Source organism: Nicotiana attenuata, unplaced genomic scaffold (genome assembly GCF_001879085.1).
Source record: "Nicotiana attenuata strain UT unplaced genomic scaffold, NIATTr2, whole genome shotgun sequence".
Lineage (NCBI taxonomy): Eukaryota > Viridiplantae > Streptophyta > Magnoliopsida > Solanales > Solanaceae > Nicotiana > Nicotiana attenuata.
In genome coordinates this window covers 1,765-22,565 of record NW_017673113.1, presented here as the reverse complement: position 1 = coordinate 22,565, position 20,801 = coordinate 1,765, and the positions used below count along the sequence as shown (strand labels likewise).

Below are 20,801 nucleotides of genomic sequence, written 5' to 3'. Positions count from 1 at the left end.
CATTAAAAAAACTAATTAACCCCAATCTTAAAGAATTCAAACGAACAAATTATTATTATCAGAAGAAGAGCAGACATACCAAAATTGAATCAAAACTAAAAGAAAATCCAATTGAACTAACAATTAATTGCTTGAACTAATTGAACTGACATTTAAACGTTTACACTAACAGAAGTAAAACAGAAGAAAAGAAAAAATCAGATCATGATTAAACTAAACTAAAAAACGAAATAGCACAGAAACTAAAGTCATATTAACTATCACCAGGAACACAATTGAATTAAACACTCATGAAAACAAAAAAATAATAAAATCGAGAATAAAACTCACTGATTTAGACCAGCTTGAACGCCTACATGGACTAAAGTTCTTCAAACCCTAGATTCAAGATTTGTGGGCTTGCACTTGGATTCGATGGATTCCAACTTGAACTTCAGAACGAGGAGGTCTAGGAAGGCTTGGTGTATGATTTTGGGACCTTTTGGAAGACTTAGGGTTTTGAGTCAGATTTTCAAATCAACATTCGAGCCGTTCGGTTGTGGTTCGAGGAAAACTAAAGCTAGTTATGGAATGAGGAGGAGGTGAGGAGCCTAGGGTGTGGATTTGGGGTCATTCGGAGCAGGTAAGATTTTGATCGGATTTTCGATCCGATATTTGAGACGACTGGTGATGATTCAAGGTAAATTGAGGGTAGATTTGGGGAGAGGAGAGTGAGGAGATATCAGGGTGTTCGTTTGGGGCCGGTCTGTGATGGTGCCACCACCGGAGACGGTGGGGATTTGGGGGCGGCTAAACTAGGGTTTCTCTGAGGAAGGTGAATGAGGAAGACGGGTTTGAGGGGGGTCATGGTCCGACACTTAAATATGAAAATTAAATCAGTTCCCAACCGTTGGATCAGAGATCCTTGACGGCTGGGATTTAAGACCATCGAAATGGGGTCGTTTGGTTAAGTAACGGGGCGGACCGGATTTGGTTTGGGCCTGGACAGACGGGGGTTGGGCATGGACTGGTTGGGCTAAGATTTATCAATTAAAATGGCCCAATTTTGGGTCTTCATTAGGACAGCCCACTTTTCTTTTGTTAATTGTTTTCTTTTCCTTTTCATTTTGTATTTATTTTTCAATCATTATTTATATTTTTCTGATTTTTATTAAATGCCAAATCAACAACTATAAACCCAAATTAACTTCTAAAATTATATTACTCAATTTCCAAATACCATAAATCCTAATTAAATGCAAACCCAGACAATTAAAAGTATAAATGCAAAAAGAACCATTTCTGTTACTTTCTTTATTTTTAGGTAACTTTACTACTAGTTAATCCTAAAATGTGAAATTAAATCCTAAATGCAAATGCCAAGTATTTTTTGTATTTTTCACTAATCAAAATGCACAAATAAAATGCAATCAATTAACCTAAAATGTCACAAAAATCCACAAAATGGTAAAATAATGAAAGAAATCATTTTGTTTGAATTTCTGGGAATAATTTGTATAGGGCAAAAATCACGTGCTCACACCAGCGATTAATTATATCCAACTGGGTTGAAGATGATTAGATTATCTTCAATAAGGAATTTTCAGAAACCACTATTATTTAGTGACTATTAACTTCATATAGTACCATATACATAACTACTTCGTATAGCTACTATTCAGTTGTTACGATAGTATATTCGATTTTTTTCGCGCTGCTGTATTCATGAATACAGCAGCAAAAAGTGCTTAAAATTAGGGCAGTCCAGTTATTTGCGCTTGTATTCACATGTATTCGTGCCATGTATTCATGAATACAGTAACGACAATCACCTTAAAAATAGGTATGTCCAGCTGTCTAATAACGAAAATAATATCAATTACCATGATACACTGCTAATATAACTCAACAGAATCAATTCTAACATGCCTCATTATTAACCCAATTAATTAGAATAATTTTTCAGTTGTATATATTGTATTTAACTTTTATATTTAGTGTGTTTCAATTCATTAGATTCAATGTTTGTATTTACTGTATTCGCTATTTTATATTCAGTGTATTCAGATATATTTGTATTAACTGTATTCGGTATATTTCATTGGTTGTATTCACTGTATTTTTATTTATATTCAATGTATTTTATTGTATTTTACTGTATTTTAAAATTAAATATATTCAATGTTTATATTCTGTTCTATTTTAATATCTGTATTCAGTGTATTTCAATATTTATATCATGTATTCATGTATATTGTATGTACAAAATGCATGAATACATATGTATTCAGCTGTATTAGAAAATACTGATCTTCGAAATACATAAAATACAGGCAAAAAATATATTTATATAAAAATACAATGTGTTTGAGTGAATTTGTACAGAATACAATGTATCATTTCATGCGACTAAATAGCAAAGAAGAGAAGAAAGTTCATCGCAGACGGGCGTTTTTCGACAAAGAAAAGAAGAAAGTTCGCCGGATCCGTACAACAAATTTATGATAAGTGAATCAATTTTCCTTTTCTCAACAAAATACATTGTAGTAGTCGTTACCAAAGAAAAATATGAAACCATGCCAACAAATGTTAGTGAATCTTCGTTGCAGCCCTCAAGTTAAGCAACAAACGCGAAAAAAAAAATCAAAAGGGAAAAACAAATTGCAAAAGAGAAAAAAAATCACTAGGTAATTCATAAACATCTATGTCGTATTGCTAATTTATAAATTTTGTTAGGGAAAGTTGCTCGAAGAGAGAGATTCTTCTTTCTCGTCGGCCATAAATACTAGGGCTTGAATTGCTCGAAGGAAGAGAGAGAGAAAGAAGAAAAAATCTGAGAGAGAATCTTGTGTTAATTGAAAGAAAGAGAGAGGAAAAATATAAATAGCGTATTTCATGCCTCAATGGTAGTATATGCCATAAATACCTATTCTAATATAAAATGTAAAAGTTAGCTATAGAAAATGATATTTTTAAATAATTTTGATTTATAATAAATAGGGTGTATACCTTTGCTATAGGAGGTAAAATTCTCATCTTCGATCCTTCACTACACACATCTCTCTCCCTCTCTTTCTTTTCTAATAAATCTAAAAAGCAATAGTAATTGACCAAGATTAATAAGCACGATAGGCAAAACGATCATCATAAAAAATAAATAAATATTAGGGGTATATTTGGTATGAAAGAAAATATTTTCCTAGAAAATGTTTTAATGAAAATGACTGATTTTATCACTTATTTTACTTTTTTGGTTGGTGAGTGAAAACCTTTTTCCGGAAAATAATTTTTAGGAAGATAATTTTTTATGCTACCCCCAACCCCCCCCCCCCCCCAAAATTTCCAATATTTTCATGACTCTATTTTCTTCAAGAATTTAATTATTCTTCTAAAAATTCACAAACCCAAAGGAACTAATGTGTTGCTTTACTTTTTTATGCAAAAATAACGTTGAAATTTGTGCTCCATAACTAAAAATTTGGTTAAAAAAGAAAGTACTATTTCTACAATATGAAAATAAAGTACTCATTTTGTTGAAATGAAAGAAAATACATTTTTTACATCATAAAAAGAAAATACTCGAAATGAAAGAAAATACTTTTCTACATCATGAAAAGAAAATACTATTTTTGTTTAAATAAAAGAAAATACTTTTTAGTACATCATTTTGTTGAAATGAAAGAAAATAATTTTTACTACTTCATTTTGCTGAAATGAAAGAAAATATTTTTTCTACATCATGAAAAAAATTACTTTTTTTTGTTAAAATGAAAATAAAAACTTTATCTATATCGCGCCCTAGGAAGATTCCTCCTTTCTGTCCTATTGAGAGGATGATCCCTGGCCATCACCTGTAAAAAGGATATTCGTTTGTTGACGTTAAAAAAAAATACTTTATCCATAATATGAAAAGAAAGTACTATTATGTGATGACCCAAAAGGTCATCACCTGTTTCTAAAATGAATTATGTGTACCGAGGCCTTAAAAACCTCTTTTAGCATCACCTCGATTTGCGTGCGCAGTCCCGCGTAGCCGGAAAGCCTATATGTAAAAATCTGTGAAAATGATAAATTTTGACTATAAAATGAATTAATTTAACTTCGGTCGACGTTTTGGGTAAACGGACCCGGACCCGTGATTTGACAGTCCCGGAGGGTCCGTAGGAAAATATGGGACTCGGGTGTATGCCCGAAATCGAATTCCGAGGTCCCAAGCCCGAGAAATGAATTTTTGAAAGAAATTATTTTCTGAAAAATATAAAGGTTTTTGAAAGTAAAATGTTATGTGAAACATATGGTATCGGGCCCGTATTATGGTTCCGGAGCCCGGTACAGGTTCAATATGATTTATATGTGTTGTCGGTAAAGTTTGGTAAGAAACGGAATCCATTTGACGTGATTCGGACCTTAAATACAAAATTTGATGTTTAAAGAAGTTTTGAGAAATTTCATTGATTTTGAGGTTTAATTCGATGTTCATGATGTTATTTTGGTGATTTGATTACACGAATAAGTCCATAGGATGTTTTTGAGGTTGTGTGTATATTTTGTTTGGAGTCTCGAGGGCTCGGGTGAGTTTTGGATAGGCCACGGGGTGTATTTTGGACTTAGAAAAATTGCAGATTTTCAGCTGTGCATAGCAGGCCTGCAGGCTTCGCATTTGCGAAGTCTAGCTCGCAAATGCGATAGTGCAAATGCGAGTGGATTGTCGCAATTGCGACGGAAGCCAGGCCAGCTCCACTATCGGAAATGCGAAACTCCCGAATTTGGGCCTTGATCGCAAATGCGATGCTTGGTTCGCAATTCCCAGCTCGCAAATGTGAGCCCCCCTTCTCAATTCCCAACATAGCAGAGGTCGGGGTTCGCAATTGCGAACCCCTGTTCGCATTTTTATCACATCTGCAACCTGCAACTTTTATACTTAGACGAATTTTTAACCCATTTTCACATCTTTTCAAAACACAAACTCCCTAGGGCGATTTTTCAAGAACAACTCTTCTTCCAAATCGATTGTAAGTTAATTTTAACTCATTTCCTTCAATCATTAACATCTTTTAACATGATTTCAACTCAAAATCAATGATTTTCATGGGGGAATTGGGTGTTTTGGGTAGAACCTAGGTTTTTCAAAAATTGAGGATTTGGACCTCGATTTGAGGTCCGATTTCAAAACAAATTATATATTTGGGTTCGTGGGGGAATGGGTAATTGGATTTTGGTTCGTACCTCGGGTTTTGACCATGTGGGCCCGGGGGCGATTTTTGACTTTTTAGGTAAAACTTTGGAAAACTCATTTTCATGCATTGGGGTTGACTCATTTAGCGTTTATTGATGTAATTAAGTAACTTGTGACTAGATATGAGCGAATTGGTGGTGGAGTCAAGGGGTAAAGCTATAATTGAATCGTGAATTGTGTTCGTTGCATCGAGGTAAGTGTTTGGTCTAACCTTAGGTTGAGGGATTAGGAGTCGAGTCCTAATTGCTATGTGGTAATTGTTGAGTACGACGTATAGGCATGGTGACGAGTATCTATACGTTGGTGTCTAGCATGCCCGTGAGTCTTTATATTGTGATTATCATGACTTTGTTGTATCTTTCATGCCTTGGTGATGGTTTCTATTTGTTGTGTAAAGTTTGTGGAAGGAATTGTGACCTATGAACATTGAGGAGCGTTGGCTCGAGTTGTGAAGTGAATTGTGAAAGTATAAGTGATAATTGAACCTTTAGAGCATTAGCTCGAGTATCTTTCATGCCTTGGTGATGGTTTCTATTTGTTGTGTAAAGTTTGTGGAAGGAATTGTGACCTATGAACATTGAGGAGCGTTGGCTCGAGTTGTGAAGTGAATTGTGAAAGTATAAGTGATAATTGAACCTTTAGAGCATTGGCTCGAGTTGTGAAGTGAATTGTGAAGTAAAAGTGAGAAAGAGAAGAGATCATTATGTTGCCCCCCTTGTCGGGCTATTATTGCTTTATTTGTTATCTCCCTTGCCGGGATGTTGACGTTATTGATGTTGCTCCCTTGCCGGGACTTAATTGTTGAATTGTTGTTCCCTTGCCGGGATTCTTATTATAATTTCATTTATTCTCTTGCCCTATTGTTTGTGATTGTTGTTTGGGTGAGGAAGAGAGTTAAAGCACGAAGGGTGATGTCGTGCATTGTTTTTGTGAGGAAAGAGTGTAAAGCACGAAGGGTGATGCCGTGTATGATTATGAGGAAAGAGTGTAAAGCACGAAGGGTGATGTCGTGCCGCACGATGTACCATTCCGTGCCGATTATATTGATTATATGGTGAGGAAAGAGAGTAAAAGGACGAAGGGTGATGCCGTGCACGTTTTCATTACTTGATTGTTTTGGTGAGGACGAGAGTAAAAGCACGAATGGTGATGTCGTGCATTTATTGATTTCTGGTTCTTTTATTGATATCTGAGATATATTGCTTCTTACATTTACCTGTTGTCTTTCTATTCAGAATTGATATTTCCTCCGTAGCATGCTCTCCCTCCCATATTCGACTGTTTATTTATGTACATCTTTTCCGCTGTATATATTTGAATTGCACAGGCTTATTTGGTAGTCTGGTCCTAGCCTCGTCACTACTTCGCCGAGGTTAGGCTAAGCACTTACCAGCACATGGGGTCGGTTGTGTTGATATTACACTCTGCACTATGTGCAGATCCCGGAGCAGCTCTTGGACCGTAGTTTGGAGTCTACCTTCAGTCCACGCGGAGATCCAAGGTAGACCTGCAGGCGTCCACAGGCCCTGGCGTCTCCCTCTATCCCTTATTCCCTGTTTCATTTTCCTTAATTCAGAAACAGTGTATTGTTATTTCTTCAGACTTTGTATGTAGTAAATCTTAGACCGTCTGTGACACCGTGACACCAGGTTTTGGGTGATTAAGGCTTAAGCAGTTATTCTGATTTCAGATATTTTATTATTTTCTTCCGTTTAAATTAAATTTCCGTTGTTTATACGTTATCGCTTTATGTTTGTTAAAAAGAAATAAATGGATAATGAAGCAATTAGTTTAAAGGATTGGCTTGCCTAGCTTACATTAGCAGGCGCCATCACAACTCCCGATGGTGGGAAATCCGGGTCGTGACATATTAACAATTTTTCTATTTAGGATGGGGTGAGGAGAGTAATCTTATAATTGAGGAACTAAAAATACAAATAATTGAAAAATAAGGCAACATTACTAATGTCAAAAATGAAACAACAAACTTTTCTTTGACATACCCCACTAATTATTATTGTTGCGTTGATTTCCTTCCGAATTCAGATTGTCGTCTGCATAAATTAATGGATGATGTTAGAGCATATATATATAAACATTCAAAGTTAAGGTTGAATTACCAAATTACCCATTAGAAGCTGAGTGACCATTTTGTTCTTCACCTCAAAAACCTTCTATTAAATGAATAATTCTAGCTGCATTATTTTAAATTATTATTTACAAATCAAAGTTTTCACTACATCTCCTATATTACTCTTGTAACTTATTCCTTCATTAACCAACGCACTAACTTAACCAGCCTATTCGGTATACAAAAATCTGTAGAAAGTGAGGAGTTTCACCTAAGTAAATTAAAGCAGGTTAATTCTATTAATTAATAAATATATAAGGAAAGCCCAAAGAACACCAACCAAGAGAGAACTATATAAAGACAATGAAATGATTTCCATTTCCCTAAGGATGGTTTAGAGTAGTAGATTTTCTTTGATCTTACTTTTTCGTTTTCTTTCCTTTCTTTTCCATTGTTAAAAAATTGTAGTAAATATACGAAATTCAGAGTTAAAGATATATTTAATGATATACAATTATTAACTTTTTGTATGCTATAAATTTTATTTTATAACTCAATCACTTTAGAATATATATGCAGTTTATGTAATAATTTTTTTTCACTTGCTACATGTTAAGTATGATAGATGCTAGGTATACATGTGCGAAGCACGTGTCAAAAAACGAGTATATATAAAAAGCCAAATGCAATTTTTTTTAATGAAGCACGACCATATAAATATTTAACTTTGACATTGACAACAACCTTTCTACTTTCACAAATGTAGGGATAAGGTTTGCGTACAATGTATCCTCTTAGAACCCACTTTATGGGATTACACTGGATATGTTATTGTTGAAATAAAAGATTAAAAGAATATAAAGAAGATAAATTTGAGTAATAAAAACAAGTATAGTTCAATAATGCTAACCAGCCATGACTTTGATCATTATTAGAAGTCTAATCTAACTAATATGCATTATTACATAATTTGGGTCCTCTGTGCATTGAGTATGTGGGTGGTCAATGAAGTGGATTCAGAACCTAGAGGCAAAATATTGATAATTTCTTCCCATTTGTCCAAGTTTTGGTGGACAGAACGATAAGTAGATACATAATTTCAAGTGTGGTCAGACAGCAAAATTAGACAATGAAAAGTGGCTTGTGATTTAGTGATAGATTGATAGACGACGGAAACAAGAACGACACTAGCTGAGACAAATGATATGCCAGAAGATGGGCTCATCCGACTAATTAGTGATCCATGAGCCAACCTAACACAGATGTCCGTGGAAACTACCTCTTGCAGAAGTGTAGAGTAAGACTGCGTACGATAGACCCTTGTGGCCCGGCCCTTACCCGGACACCCCGCATAGCGGAAGCTTAGTACCCTCGTGGTCCGGCCCTTACCCGGACCCCCCGCATAGCGGAAGCTTAGTGCGCCAGGCTGCCTTTTTTTTTTTTCTTTAATAGAAAGTCATCTGTCTGTCAAACATTCACCAGAACAAAATATTTATCTGAAATCTGCCCTGTATAAGAAGAATAAAGTGTTGCTTTAGACTTCTTGTACATAAATATCAAAGATCCAAAGAGACAACAAGCTACATGAAAGGATGAATATCATTTAGGATATTTTTGTTTCTTTTTCTAATGTAAGTAGAGCTTATGAACTATTTTTCACAGGACTCCAAAATATCAATTAGTCCATTCATCTAGATATCTACAGTATTGAGTTACGAGCGCTCATGTTCTAATATGTCCAGTTGTCGTCTTAGCTCCCTTCATCGTCGGGTGACTCTTCCTCCACCATTAACCTCCAGCTATCTCCCTCTCCTATTTCCCACTGTCTTTTCAATTCGAGAATGGTTTTTGATGCAGCAGCAGCAATGGCCGGGTTGTCATCTTCCGCCAGTCTCTATGGACACATAACAAAGCATTCCATTACCTTTAATGTTAACTGACGACAATACGAGAAAATGCAGGTTTCCGTTCAAGTACCTGCAACGCTCCCATGCCAGCGTTTCCCAGAGTCCACATTGACGGTGCAGCTGAGAGTGCATTTGCTAATGCTTTCCTACACCATAAAATTTCCCGAAATTTTTTGAAGTGTCTCCGAGTCAGAGATTAGATATAAAATGGCAAAGGCTTCTCAACAATTGCAAATAGATGAAAATGATGGGTATTGTGAGACATGTAACAAGCATGACAATTCTAGAGGGCACCGTAAATGTGACATATTAGAAACAAGGGTGGTAAAACGCCTTCATCTTCGTATCAAGATGATATTAGACAAAAGAAGTTGGAAGTGCAGTTGATTTCAAGGAGCAGAAACACTAATTTGGGAGCCTCAAGTATTATATATTTGAGGTTTAGTTTCACAGCCTCAAGTATTATATCACAGGGTCTATCATTCATTTCATAGAAATGTCAAAAGAGAGTAAAAAAGCCAACCTCGTATTTACATCAGGAGAACTTGAACACTCAGCAAGCAATGATACACTACTTTTACCATCCATTGCATCAAGATCTATTAGTGTTGCAACCAACAACTCGAGCTGCTCCAATCCGGAAATATATAATAGAAATGAGATATGTAATAGAGCATAAATACATCAAAGGTCATAGCAACTAATTAGTACTCCCACCGTCCCAATTTATGTGGCACTCTTTCCTTTTTGGTCTGTCCCAGAAAGAATGTCACCTTTCTATATTTAGAAACAATTTAGTTGCAAAAATTTTAGTTTACCCTTTTTTAAGATGATTTATGGCCACACAAATGTCTAAGGCTTATAAGTCTTTCTATCTTTCTTAAACTTTGTGCCAAGTCAAACGGGTGCCACATAAATTGGGACGGAGGGATCAATTTAACTTTTTTAAGTTAGGACCTCTTCTGGATCAGTATAGTCAATTCCATCAGCTTCGGAAAGTGCTGATGCTATATCCAAATAAGCTTCCTGCAGGTGGTAACATACAATTATACATATCGGAAAGATTCATTTTAATCATTGGAACTTCGAAAGTAAACAAAGGCTCAATACCTGGATAGCAGTGATGCGATCAGCAGAAACTTCCCCAGGAAGAAACTCTAGAGTTTTCCCATTCTTCTCAAGTGTAATATGCCTTGTTTTCTCTGAATCTACTGAACTTCTTTTCCTGAACAGAGCAAAGATCAAGTAGGAAGATGAAATGAAGTTTTTATTCAGATAGATTATTTTCTTCCGGTTATTTCTGCAAGGAAATAACTAGATGAACTTACAATTTGTACATTTTGCCCACCATCCTATCATGAATGTTCTTGACAAACTAAAAGACAACAAAACACAAGAAACCATGAAAAAAGAAGAAATATAGAGAAACGAGTGCAGTCATTGATAAAAGCAGAGGAAGTAAATAAATATATCGTCATATAACACATCATATGAAAGACTGAATCCATTTTTTGCAATAACAGTACCTCCAAAGCCATCAGAGAGTCTTCCATTGCGCGTTGTTTTGCCACAAAATCAGCACGTCTTAAATCAGCCTGATTATTGGGAAAAACAGCTACTTTTAGATTACTTACATTAACCACCAAATAAATTTTGATGAAGCTATCTATGTGAAAAGCAACATAAATTTCTAGCAAAGGCAGTGATGCGGCCAACAAGCTACAATCTGCTCTCAATGTTCAGATTCAGTAACAGAAACCAAATCTGCAGGTTGATGAAGATTTTAACTTCTGAATTATCAATGAAAATACTAAACACAACGCATGACCAATCCATTAATAAACTTATTGAACAGAAGGTGACTTGTACAAGGTTGCAGCATTTTATGGTGCACATGTTGTGCTAGTCATTAAACATCACTCCCACACTCAGTTAGGTCCTTTCAGTGCAAAGGGAAGACGCCAGCAAAAACTACAAGCCACCACCAGTAGATAATATCCGACTCATTATGGATATTTTATTTATACTGCTAATCTCTATTAGACGAAATAAAAGCTGCTATAAATTAGATCATTGATTACATGTGCCGCTTCTACACATTAGATCTTTGATCGCTATAACCTTTTAGATCTTTGAAGATACTACCCATTTAAACAAGATCTCCCTCTGGTTTATCAATTTTATGATTGGCTTTTTGGCTTTAAATGATGCCTTGTTGAGGATCAAAAAGCTCAAAGAACTGAAGATATTTTAGCAAGGATGATACGTCAAAGAAAAAGTTTTCAACTCCCTTATTTTCCCGAGTACAAAAACATTTAGCTAAGACATTTTCCATAAGAAACTAAGAGAAGATGTTCAAAGATGTTGGAGAGTAATACAGGAGAAAACTGTGCAACTTGGAACACTGCGTCAAAATTCTAGATAAAGCTAATAAAAATGATAAAAAAGAGCACCTCCAAGGCACCATCGCTCCAGTGTCGATCGGCAGCTTTCTTCAGTCCCGATTGAGCTTTGTTTTTAAGAATCTGTTAAGCACAATTAATAAGCATTCCCGATGACATATCTTATGGTAGATAAGTATATGAACAAACTCTCTTACTGTGGCAACATGATGGATTCTTTCGGCTCTTTTCTTGACATCATGATCAACTTTCTCAGTATCTTCCCGTGCCCGAGCTATTTAAAGAAAAAAAAAGGTAACCAATCAGACTCCGACGAGTTTATCACCAACATCAAACGACAAAAGTTATTATCGAACTGATATTTTTCCTATCTCCTTCACGAATACCACTATACAATATTTCTCTGTATGTGCATTCTATAAGCAGCATTCATCAAAGTACTGAACTTTGGTTCCCAGCAGGAGACCTTTTCCAATTGTTAATAGTCAGTTGAATATGATTCTTTCATCATGTATCAAAGCTTGAGAACCGAGTGAAGAATTTACCATCAAGCTTAAGAAACTCTGAACCAAGAAATGCAACATCTTGGCGCGCACGGGCATCCATCCTCATTATTTCCCTGTTAGGTAAAAATAAATTGAGAAGGTATTCCACATGGAGCTAATGTATCGTATTTCACATCATAAAGCAGTTTTCGAAGATGATATATAGAGGCATTTGTCAATAACCAGAAATTATGATAGCGGAAACGATAACTGCAAATGGCTTTCGGCCGATGAGTAGAACAACTTGAGGTAGCAAACATCAAACAGACACTTCCCAAATGGTTCATAATCACTAATTATCTCTCAATTTTCCATTGTTAAATGAATTCTAATCTCTCAAAAAACATTCAGATTGATTCTACGGTGAAGTCAACGGTATCAAAATCTCATTTTCATCAGCGAGCCAGTCCTCCTTCTACCTAAGTGGAGCCTCATAAATTATATCCTCATATATTGCCCTCAATTCAAAACTAAAGAAGTCTTCTCACAAATTCACAAAACCAAAAGTAAAAGATAGACAAACTCCCAAAATACCAGCAAATGGCAGAATGCTTTTCTTTATCAATAATAACCGGGGGGAAAAGGCCGGTGAAGACAATAATCAAGTTTTTGGACCCCTCTGAGGCTTTCTGGGTGTATAAAGTACTCCCTCAATTCCATTAAACGTGACACTATTTCCTTATTAGTTTGTTCCAAAAAGAATGACACCTTTCTATATTTGGGAACAATTTCACTTAAACTTCCCATTTTACCCTTTATGGAATGTTTTTATAGCCTCAAAAACCTCATGGCATGTTTAATACCACAAGTTCCAAAAGTCTTTCTTTCTTAAACTCTGCGGTCTCATCAAAGTGGAGGTCGAGGATTAGGGTTGTAGGTTGACAGATAGTAGTGTGTTCCTCCTAGGCTTACCAGTAGTAATAGGACTATTTTTGTAATTTCTTATTCATGTTTCTTTATTATTACATGCTGTGGCATTCGCGCCCCTTGCCATATTACATTGGTGTTACTATTCCTTGCTACTTGGTTGCTTTATCTCCATTGTTCCTTAAGCGGAGGGTCTATCAGAAACAGCCTCTCTATCTCTATAAGGTAGGGGTAAGGTCTGCGTAAACAGTACCCCTCAGACCCATTTATCGGATTAAATTTGGTTTGTTGTTGTTGCGGTCCAATCAAACATTGTAGCATAAATTGAAATGGAGGGACTAATTATATTAAACTGATGCAAGACTTGAATAAATAATGCACAAACTGGGGCACATAGTGTACCGAGAAAGCAGCACGATATCATTCTTAGCCCTTTCATTCACAAATTTGGCATCGTTGTAAGCAAATTTACAAGCTTCAGCAATCGCCTGACTCGAAGGAATAACTCTTCCAACTGTGATTGCATGATCATCTTCTTGTACACTGCAAAATATATATCAACACAAGAAACCCAAGAAGCAACATTACAATAGTGTTTGTAAGGAAGGATTTGGAAAGGTTGGAGAGGAAAGAAGTAGTGAATCGATTGTGTCCATAATACACATCATTGATCCTTCGTAGGTGTTTTGAATGTCCCTATTCTTTTACAGCAGTCTAATAATAGAACAAAGAAAGAAGTTCTAGCTTGTACCAACTACAGTATCCTTTTCTATTTTTTGGTAACCAGTGTTAGTATCCTGTCCAATTCCCTATCTACAAATCCATCTTGTGCAATAGCTCAAATCAGGCAAAGAAGTATATGACGGAGTCTGTATTAAGAATGATATCATGTTTTAGCAGCAAAAGATGATTGGTATTATAGTAAGCTACAAGTAACAACATCCTCCTCAAATACAAGGAAATGCCTCCGCATGAAGCCAACATCAAGTTTCTTAATGAATGTTCAGACTTTGATCAACAACTAATAATAATGATACTGTTGCACAGCTTATATTTCATTTGTAAGCAGTTCTTTTCATATTTTTGCTGGTATGTATTGATTGACCATTTGTTGTTGAACCATGCTTACCTAGATATGTTGGAATAATCACCACTGTTTCTGGAAAAATCTTTTGTCTCAGTATCAGGTGTTTCTGTTGAGCGACATAACACGGGAGATCCCCTGAAGATGACTCGGTTGCTTAATTTTCCGCACACCTCCCAGAACCCTCTATTAGAAAACTTCAGTCTTGGAATAGGAGAATATCTGTTGTGTTTGCTAAGTTCAATCCCTTGACTGTGGGTGTGAATCTTCGGGTGTTGAGGTGATTTGGCTGAATAATAAATGACTCCATTTGAGGTAGCCATGGTTATCTACAATATCACGCAAGCCACTAGCAAATCTCCTGGCTATATCCAGAGAGGCAGAGAAATATTTAACAAAGCATTAACCAAAAACCTGAAAGCAAAGCAAATTTTAACAGAATAAGATTCTTAGTTTAGACTATAGATAAATGTCTAGTATCGAAATGGTTACTAACGTAAATAAAGACAAAGGTTACTCTACGATGTCCTCGTTGGTGGAGTGTACCACAAAACAGATAATCAAATTACAAAATTTTAAGTAATTTTGCATTTCAACTATTGTGGTTTAAAGTGAAATGCATTTAAAATATGGGTGCAATAACTTCGTGTGAATTTTTCCATATATTGAAGTTGTAGCTTAAGGAAGGTATTAATGCACTCTCCCAATATCAAATTGTAAACAATCTACTAAATAATGAATTATCACACCATCAAGATGAGTTACATTTGACGGTAGTGCACCAAGCAATATCTATTTCTTCTTTGTCTTACAAATCAAAATCAAATGACCAACAATGTCATTCTTACTCAGACTCGAGTCCATACTCTATAGAATGATAGAATGTAAGCTTTCCCTCAAATTATGCTTCTACTTGGCAACTGCTCTTGTTCATACAAATTACAAGCTCTTTTTACTATACTATAGCAAAATACATGGATTTTTATACAATAAATTGGATTCAAGATTAGTTAAATACTTTTCAATCGTAAATGGCAATCAGGATCACCAAAAAAGCACCTTTGTCTTACTAAAGCACCCTAGCCTTCACAAAACCCTCAGAAGATCAGTACTAAAGATTTGACCACAATTATCTTATGTCCCGTCAAATCTCCTTTTCTTACCCAAAGACTCAATCAAGGCTAAGAAATCTTTATTTCCTTTGTAAGAAACCATTTAGGTATTGATTAGTACCCCTCTAAGCCAATCTATATGATTTCTCGGGATTTTGAAAAATGTTTGACGCGTCATTTTCATCCAACTTTTACAACTTTTAAGAATTCAAATTCATTAATGTTATCCATCAAACTAACCTCCTTTTAACCATTACTTTTATACTTCCTTGAGCTATCACTAATGTAATAGACAAGCCAAATTAACATTTTAAACTCCATCTTCAATCAAATGTTGTCACATTGAATGAACTACACCAGTCATCCGTAGAAGTCCATAGAAAAGGTAGTTATCTATGTTCTTTCTCATTATTCTTTTCCTAGCAACAGTTCAAAATCTTTTCACAATTAGCTACAACAACCTATTTGCTTTAAACTAAGCCAAATTCAAAGCAGAAATCTTCACAGTATCAGTAACCAAGAAGTACCTATTGATGAACAGAACGTGGGGATAATAAAGCTAAAATCTTGGAGTTTGATAGACACCCAAATGGAAACCAATCAAAATAAAGCTCAGCAAGCAGAAAAAATGCTCTGTTTCAACAACAAAGAGGTAAGTAGTATTTATGAAACATAGTGAGGGGATAAAAATAAAGTTGAAATCTTGGTTTGTGCTGGTGGTAGGTAGCAGCTACCATGTGGAGTTAGTCTGAGTTGCGCGAGAGGTGACCCGAACACCACGGTTACAAGATAAAAAAGCTAAATCTTGGAATTTGATAGACACCCACATGAAACCAATCAAAATAAAGCTAAGTAAGCAGAGAAAAACCTCAGTTTCAGCAACAAAGAGGTACCACTATTGAAACAGAATGAAGTGATAATAATAAAGCTGAAATCTTGGACTTTGATAGACACCCACATGAAACCAATCAAAATAAATCTAAGCAAGCATAGAAAAACCTCAGTTTCAGCAACAAAGAGGCACCACTAATGAAAAAAATGAGGTGATAATAATAAAGCTGCAATCTTGGAATTTGATGAACACCCCACATGAAAAAATAAGCAAAGCAACTAGAAAAACTTAATCTTGGAACAAGAAAGATAGATATGAGGGAATTAAGTCAATAACAGTAAAGGAAAAAAGACTTACCTTTGCTACAGAGTACAGAGAGAGTAGGAGGGGAAAGGGAGTGGGGTTAGAGGAAGTGGATTTGGCTAAAGGGAAAGAGGGGTCCTTACTGAAATTGGATGTAGTGATTGGTGAAGGAAAGAGTAGACATGCAAAACTGGAGAATTTGTAGCCACAACCATAGCATATGGCCCCTCATTTGCCAACACTACCCAACAAAAGAATATTAACTACTGGGGTATGGACTTGAATAAGACACACACTTGTGCAGTTGTGCTTGTTAGGCAACTGTATTAAACCAAAATCAACATTGTTAAGAAAAACAAGAGGAAGAAGAAATAGAATAAATAATTTCGAGTGCACAATTTGCTTGTGTGTCCTTAATAACCCCTTACAGTTGCCGAGGTAATGGATTAAATCCTCCCACGATAAAACGGAATAAACCTTCCTGCGACAGTGGCAATACTAGAAGCAGGATACCAACGAACTCAAAGAGCGGAGCGAATCACACTTACAATTTTCAAGGAACAAGAAAGCACAAGACTTTTTGGATTAATGACCTTGCAGTGAGAGGGAAAGTGATTATGTAGTTTCTGAATTTCTGAGTTTTTTAGAATGGAAGCCATGCCTGAATTTATAGGCAAATGTTGGCTTTGTGAAAAGGTATGGTGTCTGTTCACTCTAAATAGACATGTGATAGGAAGACAATGTATTTTCTTTTAAGGTTCTTTTAACGTTACTTATTAAACTGGATCAACTAGTTTAACCAAATAAACCAGGTCAGTTTTTGAAGCCCAACCCGGTCCATTTAATTTCCCACCATTACCCAATTCACACCACTCATCTTTAAAGCCCAATGGCTTAAAAGTCCAACAATCCCCCACATGAATGGGGAATGGCTATATAAAGAAGAAACATACATGGAAATTGTGTGATTCGCAAGAAAAGATCGACCGTATCTGGATAAGTAGGTTTCCCTTTGAACTTTCCATAGTGAACATATGTCGGGTATACTCGGTCAATCGATAGATTTGATATCTTTGAACCATCGAACTTTGGTGTATACCTAAACAACCATATGTCACACAATCGACCCTTAACTGTCTTTTGATTCTCATTGTTGTGTTCGTTTCAGCCATGAACACCATCTGGTCTCATAAGTGCGTAGAGAATCGGCCTTACAGAATTCTCCTTGAAGCGACTTACACTTCACACTTACATAGGTGATTCCTAAACGTGTAATCCTATAGATTTACACTATTTGATAAAAACCACATTAAACTTAGGTAATCATTAGAAAATATTTTATCATTGTTACTGAATATTGTCTTCGTCACGAGAATGGACCAAAATATTATATTTAACAATGTTGAACCGGTCATGCATAACTTTGTTTGCGCTCCTTGAACCTAGATCTCGGACCTCCAAAAATTCAGGTAGAGTTACCGCCATGATGACTTGTCCTCGGCCATAGTCCCATTCCCTTAGATGATTTCTTAACTCCCTCTCTAGTTAGGCCTTTTGTAAGCGGATCTGCCACATTATCCTTTGATTTTACATAATCAATTGTGATAATTCCACTAGAAAGTAGTTGTCTAACGGTTCTATGTCTGCGTCTTATGTGACGAGACTTTCCCTTATACATAACACTCCTTGCTCGTCCTAACACAGCCTCACTATCGCAATGTACGCAAATAGGAGCCAAAGGTTTGGGCCAGAATGGAATGTCTTCTAAGAAATTCCGGAGCCATTCAGTTTCTTCACCGGCTTTATCCAAAGTTATAAACTTTGATTCCATTGTAGAGCGAGCTATGCATGTCTGTTTGGATGACTTCCATTATACTGCTCCTCTGCCAACAGTAAACACGTATCCACTTGTGGATTTTGTTGCTGTTGAGCCGGTGATCCAATTTGCATCACTATATCCTTCAATAACCACAGGATATTTGTTGTAATGCAAGGCATAGTCTTGGGTATATTCTAAGTATCCCAAAACTCGTTTCATTGCCACCCAACGGTGCTTGTTGGGATTACTTGTGAATCGACTAAGTTTACTTATCGCACAAGCTATATCGGGACGTGTACAGTTCATTATGTACATTAGGCTTCCCAACACACGAGCATAATCCAATTGAGACGTGCTCTCACCTTTATTCTTTACAACATTATGGTTCAAGTCAATTGGAGTTCTTGCACTTTTAAATTCCAAACGTTTGAATTGTTCAAGTACCGACTTCACGTAATGAGTTTGTGACAAAGCTAGACCTTGAGGAGTTCTTTGGATTTTAATTCCTAGAATCAAGTCGGCGACTCCTAAGTCTTTCATGTCAAACTTACTAGCAAGCATACGCTTAGTTGCTTGTATGTCGGCAATGTCTTTGCTCGTTATTAACATATCATCAACATACAAACAAACAATGACTATATGATTTGGAGTGTCCTTAATGTAAACACATTTATCACACTCATTAATCTTGAATCTATTTGACAACATTGTTTGATCAAATTTCGCATGCCATTGTTTCTGTGTTTGTTTTAGTCCATGTAGTGACTTAACAAGTCGACACACCTTATTTTCCTTCCCAGGAATCACAAACCCTTCAGGTTGGTGCATATAAATTTCTTCCTCCAAGTCACCATTTAAGAAGGCTGTTTTAACATCCATTTGATGGATTTGAAGATTATACAACGCGGCTAAAGCTATCAACATCCGAATAGATGTAATTCTTGTTACCGGCGAGTATGTGTCAAAATAATCAAGACCTTCTCATTGTCTAGATCCTTTGACAACAAGTCTTACCTTATACTTGTCAATAGTACCATCATATTTCATTTTCCTTTTGAAAATCCATTTAGAACCCAAAGTTTTGTTCCCTGGAGGAAGATCAACCAATTCCCAAGTGTGGTTGTTCAATATGGATTTTATTTCACTATTGACCGCCTCTTTCCAATATTGTGCTTCTGAAGAAGACATTGCTTCCTTAAAAGTTCGAGGCTCATTTTCTAGCAAGAATGTCAGGAAGTCTGGACCAAATGAAGTGGATGTCCTTTGACGTTTACTTCTTCTCGAATTTTCCTCATTAGGAACAATATTCGTTGTTTTTTCCCGAGGTGAGTTGGACTTTTCGTAGGACAAACCACTTTTCTTATTATACGAATAAATATTTTCAAACAATTCAGCGCTATCTGATTCTATCACCGTATTAACTTGAATCTTGAGATTTTCTGATTTATAAACCAGAAAATGATATGCCTTACTATTGGTTGCATATCCAATAAATACACAATCAAACGTTTTTGGACCTATCTTAACCCTTTTAGGTTTAGGAACTTGTACCTTAGCTAAACACCCCCATACTTTGAAGTATTTCAAGCTGGGATTCCTTCATTTCCATTTTTCATAAGGAGTGGATTGTGTTTTACTATGAGGTACACGGTTGATTATTCGGTTAGCTGTAAGTATAGCTTCCCCCACAAGTTCTGTGGTAAACCAGAACTTATCAAAAACGCATTCATCATCTCTTTCAACGTTTGATTCTTTCTCTCCGCAATTCCATTAGATTGTGTGATATTATAAACGTCAATACCACACAAGAGGGGGGGTGATTTGTGTGGTACCTAATTTTCGCGTTAGAAGAACCTGGTTCTTCTAAGTGTTCTAACTACAGCAGTTTGCGGAATAATAAATACTGAAAGTAAAGTACACAGAGATTTTTACGTGGAAAACACCTGGCTCAAAAGGTGAAAAAACCACGACCTACTACTCAGTAGGATTTTCCCAAACTCCACTAAAATCACTGAGCCAAAAACTGCATTTACAAAACTCTTTGTAAACCTAAGGATTAACTCTAATCCCAGTGTAGCACACAGCCTCAACTGTTGCGACACTTTCAAGTTAACTCTAACTTGAATACTCAATATACCTATTACAATTGCTTCTAGATAAAGCTGAAAGGTACAATATGAAAACCTACTACAATTGAACTAGACTTAGAATAAACACAATGATGAAACTGGTTCTTCTATCTTAGTTCATGTAGCTTCAGACGTGCACACTTGTATCTCGCATATGTTGCTTGCAAATCAGACTTGATCTTTTTTGCTCTCAAATATGCTTAACTTCTGCTTATGTGCATTCACCTGTAAAAGAGAACAATCGTTATATTTATAGAGTTAGTAATCAGAGTTTGATAAGAACTCGAATTGTGGATCCTTTGACAATTCGAGTCCAAGAACAACTCTAACTCCTAATCCATATTCTTGATCCGGATGTAATTCTCTTTTCATAAGGAGACTTCAACTCCTTATCCTATGCAACCTTTTCGATCAACTCTGAAGATATTGTTGCTGATCCTTGAGACTTATCTTCTTCACAGTATGTCACATGTGTAAGCATATCAACACTGTGTCTCACATGATGGACCTGGTTC

General features: G+C 36.0%; 1 protein-coding gene across 4 annotated transcripts; it reads right to left on the bottom strand.

The window, feature by feature from the left end:
- Positions 1-8,760: 8,760 nt before the first annotated feature.
- Positions 8,761-16,530, bottom strand: LOC109215487. 4 transcript variants are annotated; one of them, XM_019379557.1, is made up of 13 exons: positions 16,393-16,530; positions 14,137-14,505; positions 13,410-13,550; positions 12,141-12,214; positions 11,793-11,869; positions 11,647-11,718; positions 10,720-10,788; positions 10,522-10,568; positions 10,304-10,418; positions 10,151-10,219; positions 9,717-9,820; positions 9,264-9,339; positions 8,761-9,180 (listed from the first exon to the last, which is right to left on the bottom strand). In XM_019379557.1, exons 2-13 carry the CDS (start codon positions 14,412-14,414, stop codon positions 9,037-9,039), a joined length of 1,266 nt encoding a protein of 421 aa, XP_019235102.1. In that variant the 5' UTR covers positions 14,415-14,505; positions 16,393-16,530; the 3' UTR covers positions 8,761-9,036. The 4 variants fall into 4 exon arrangements, with proteins under 4 accessions (XP_019235102.1, XP_019235106.1, XP_019235105.1 ...); XM_019379561.1 differs by having other exon boundaries at positions 16,482-16,505; XM_019379560.1 differs by lacking the exon at positions 16,393-16,530 and adding an exon at positions 16,203-16,343.
- Positions 16,531-20,801: the final 4,271 nt, after the last annotated feature.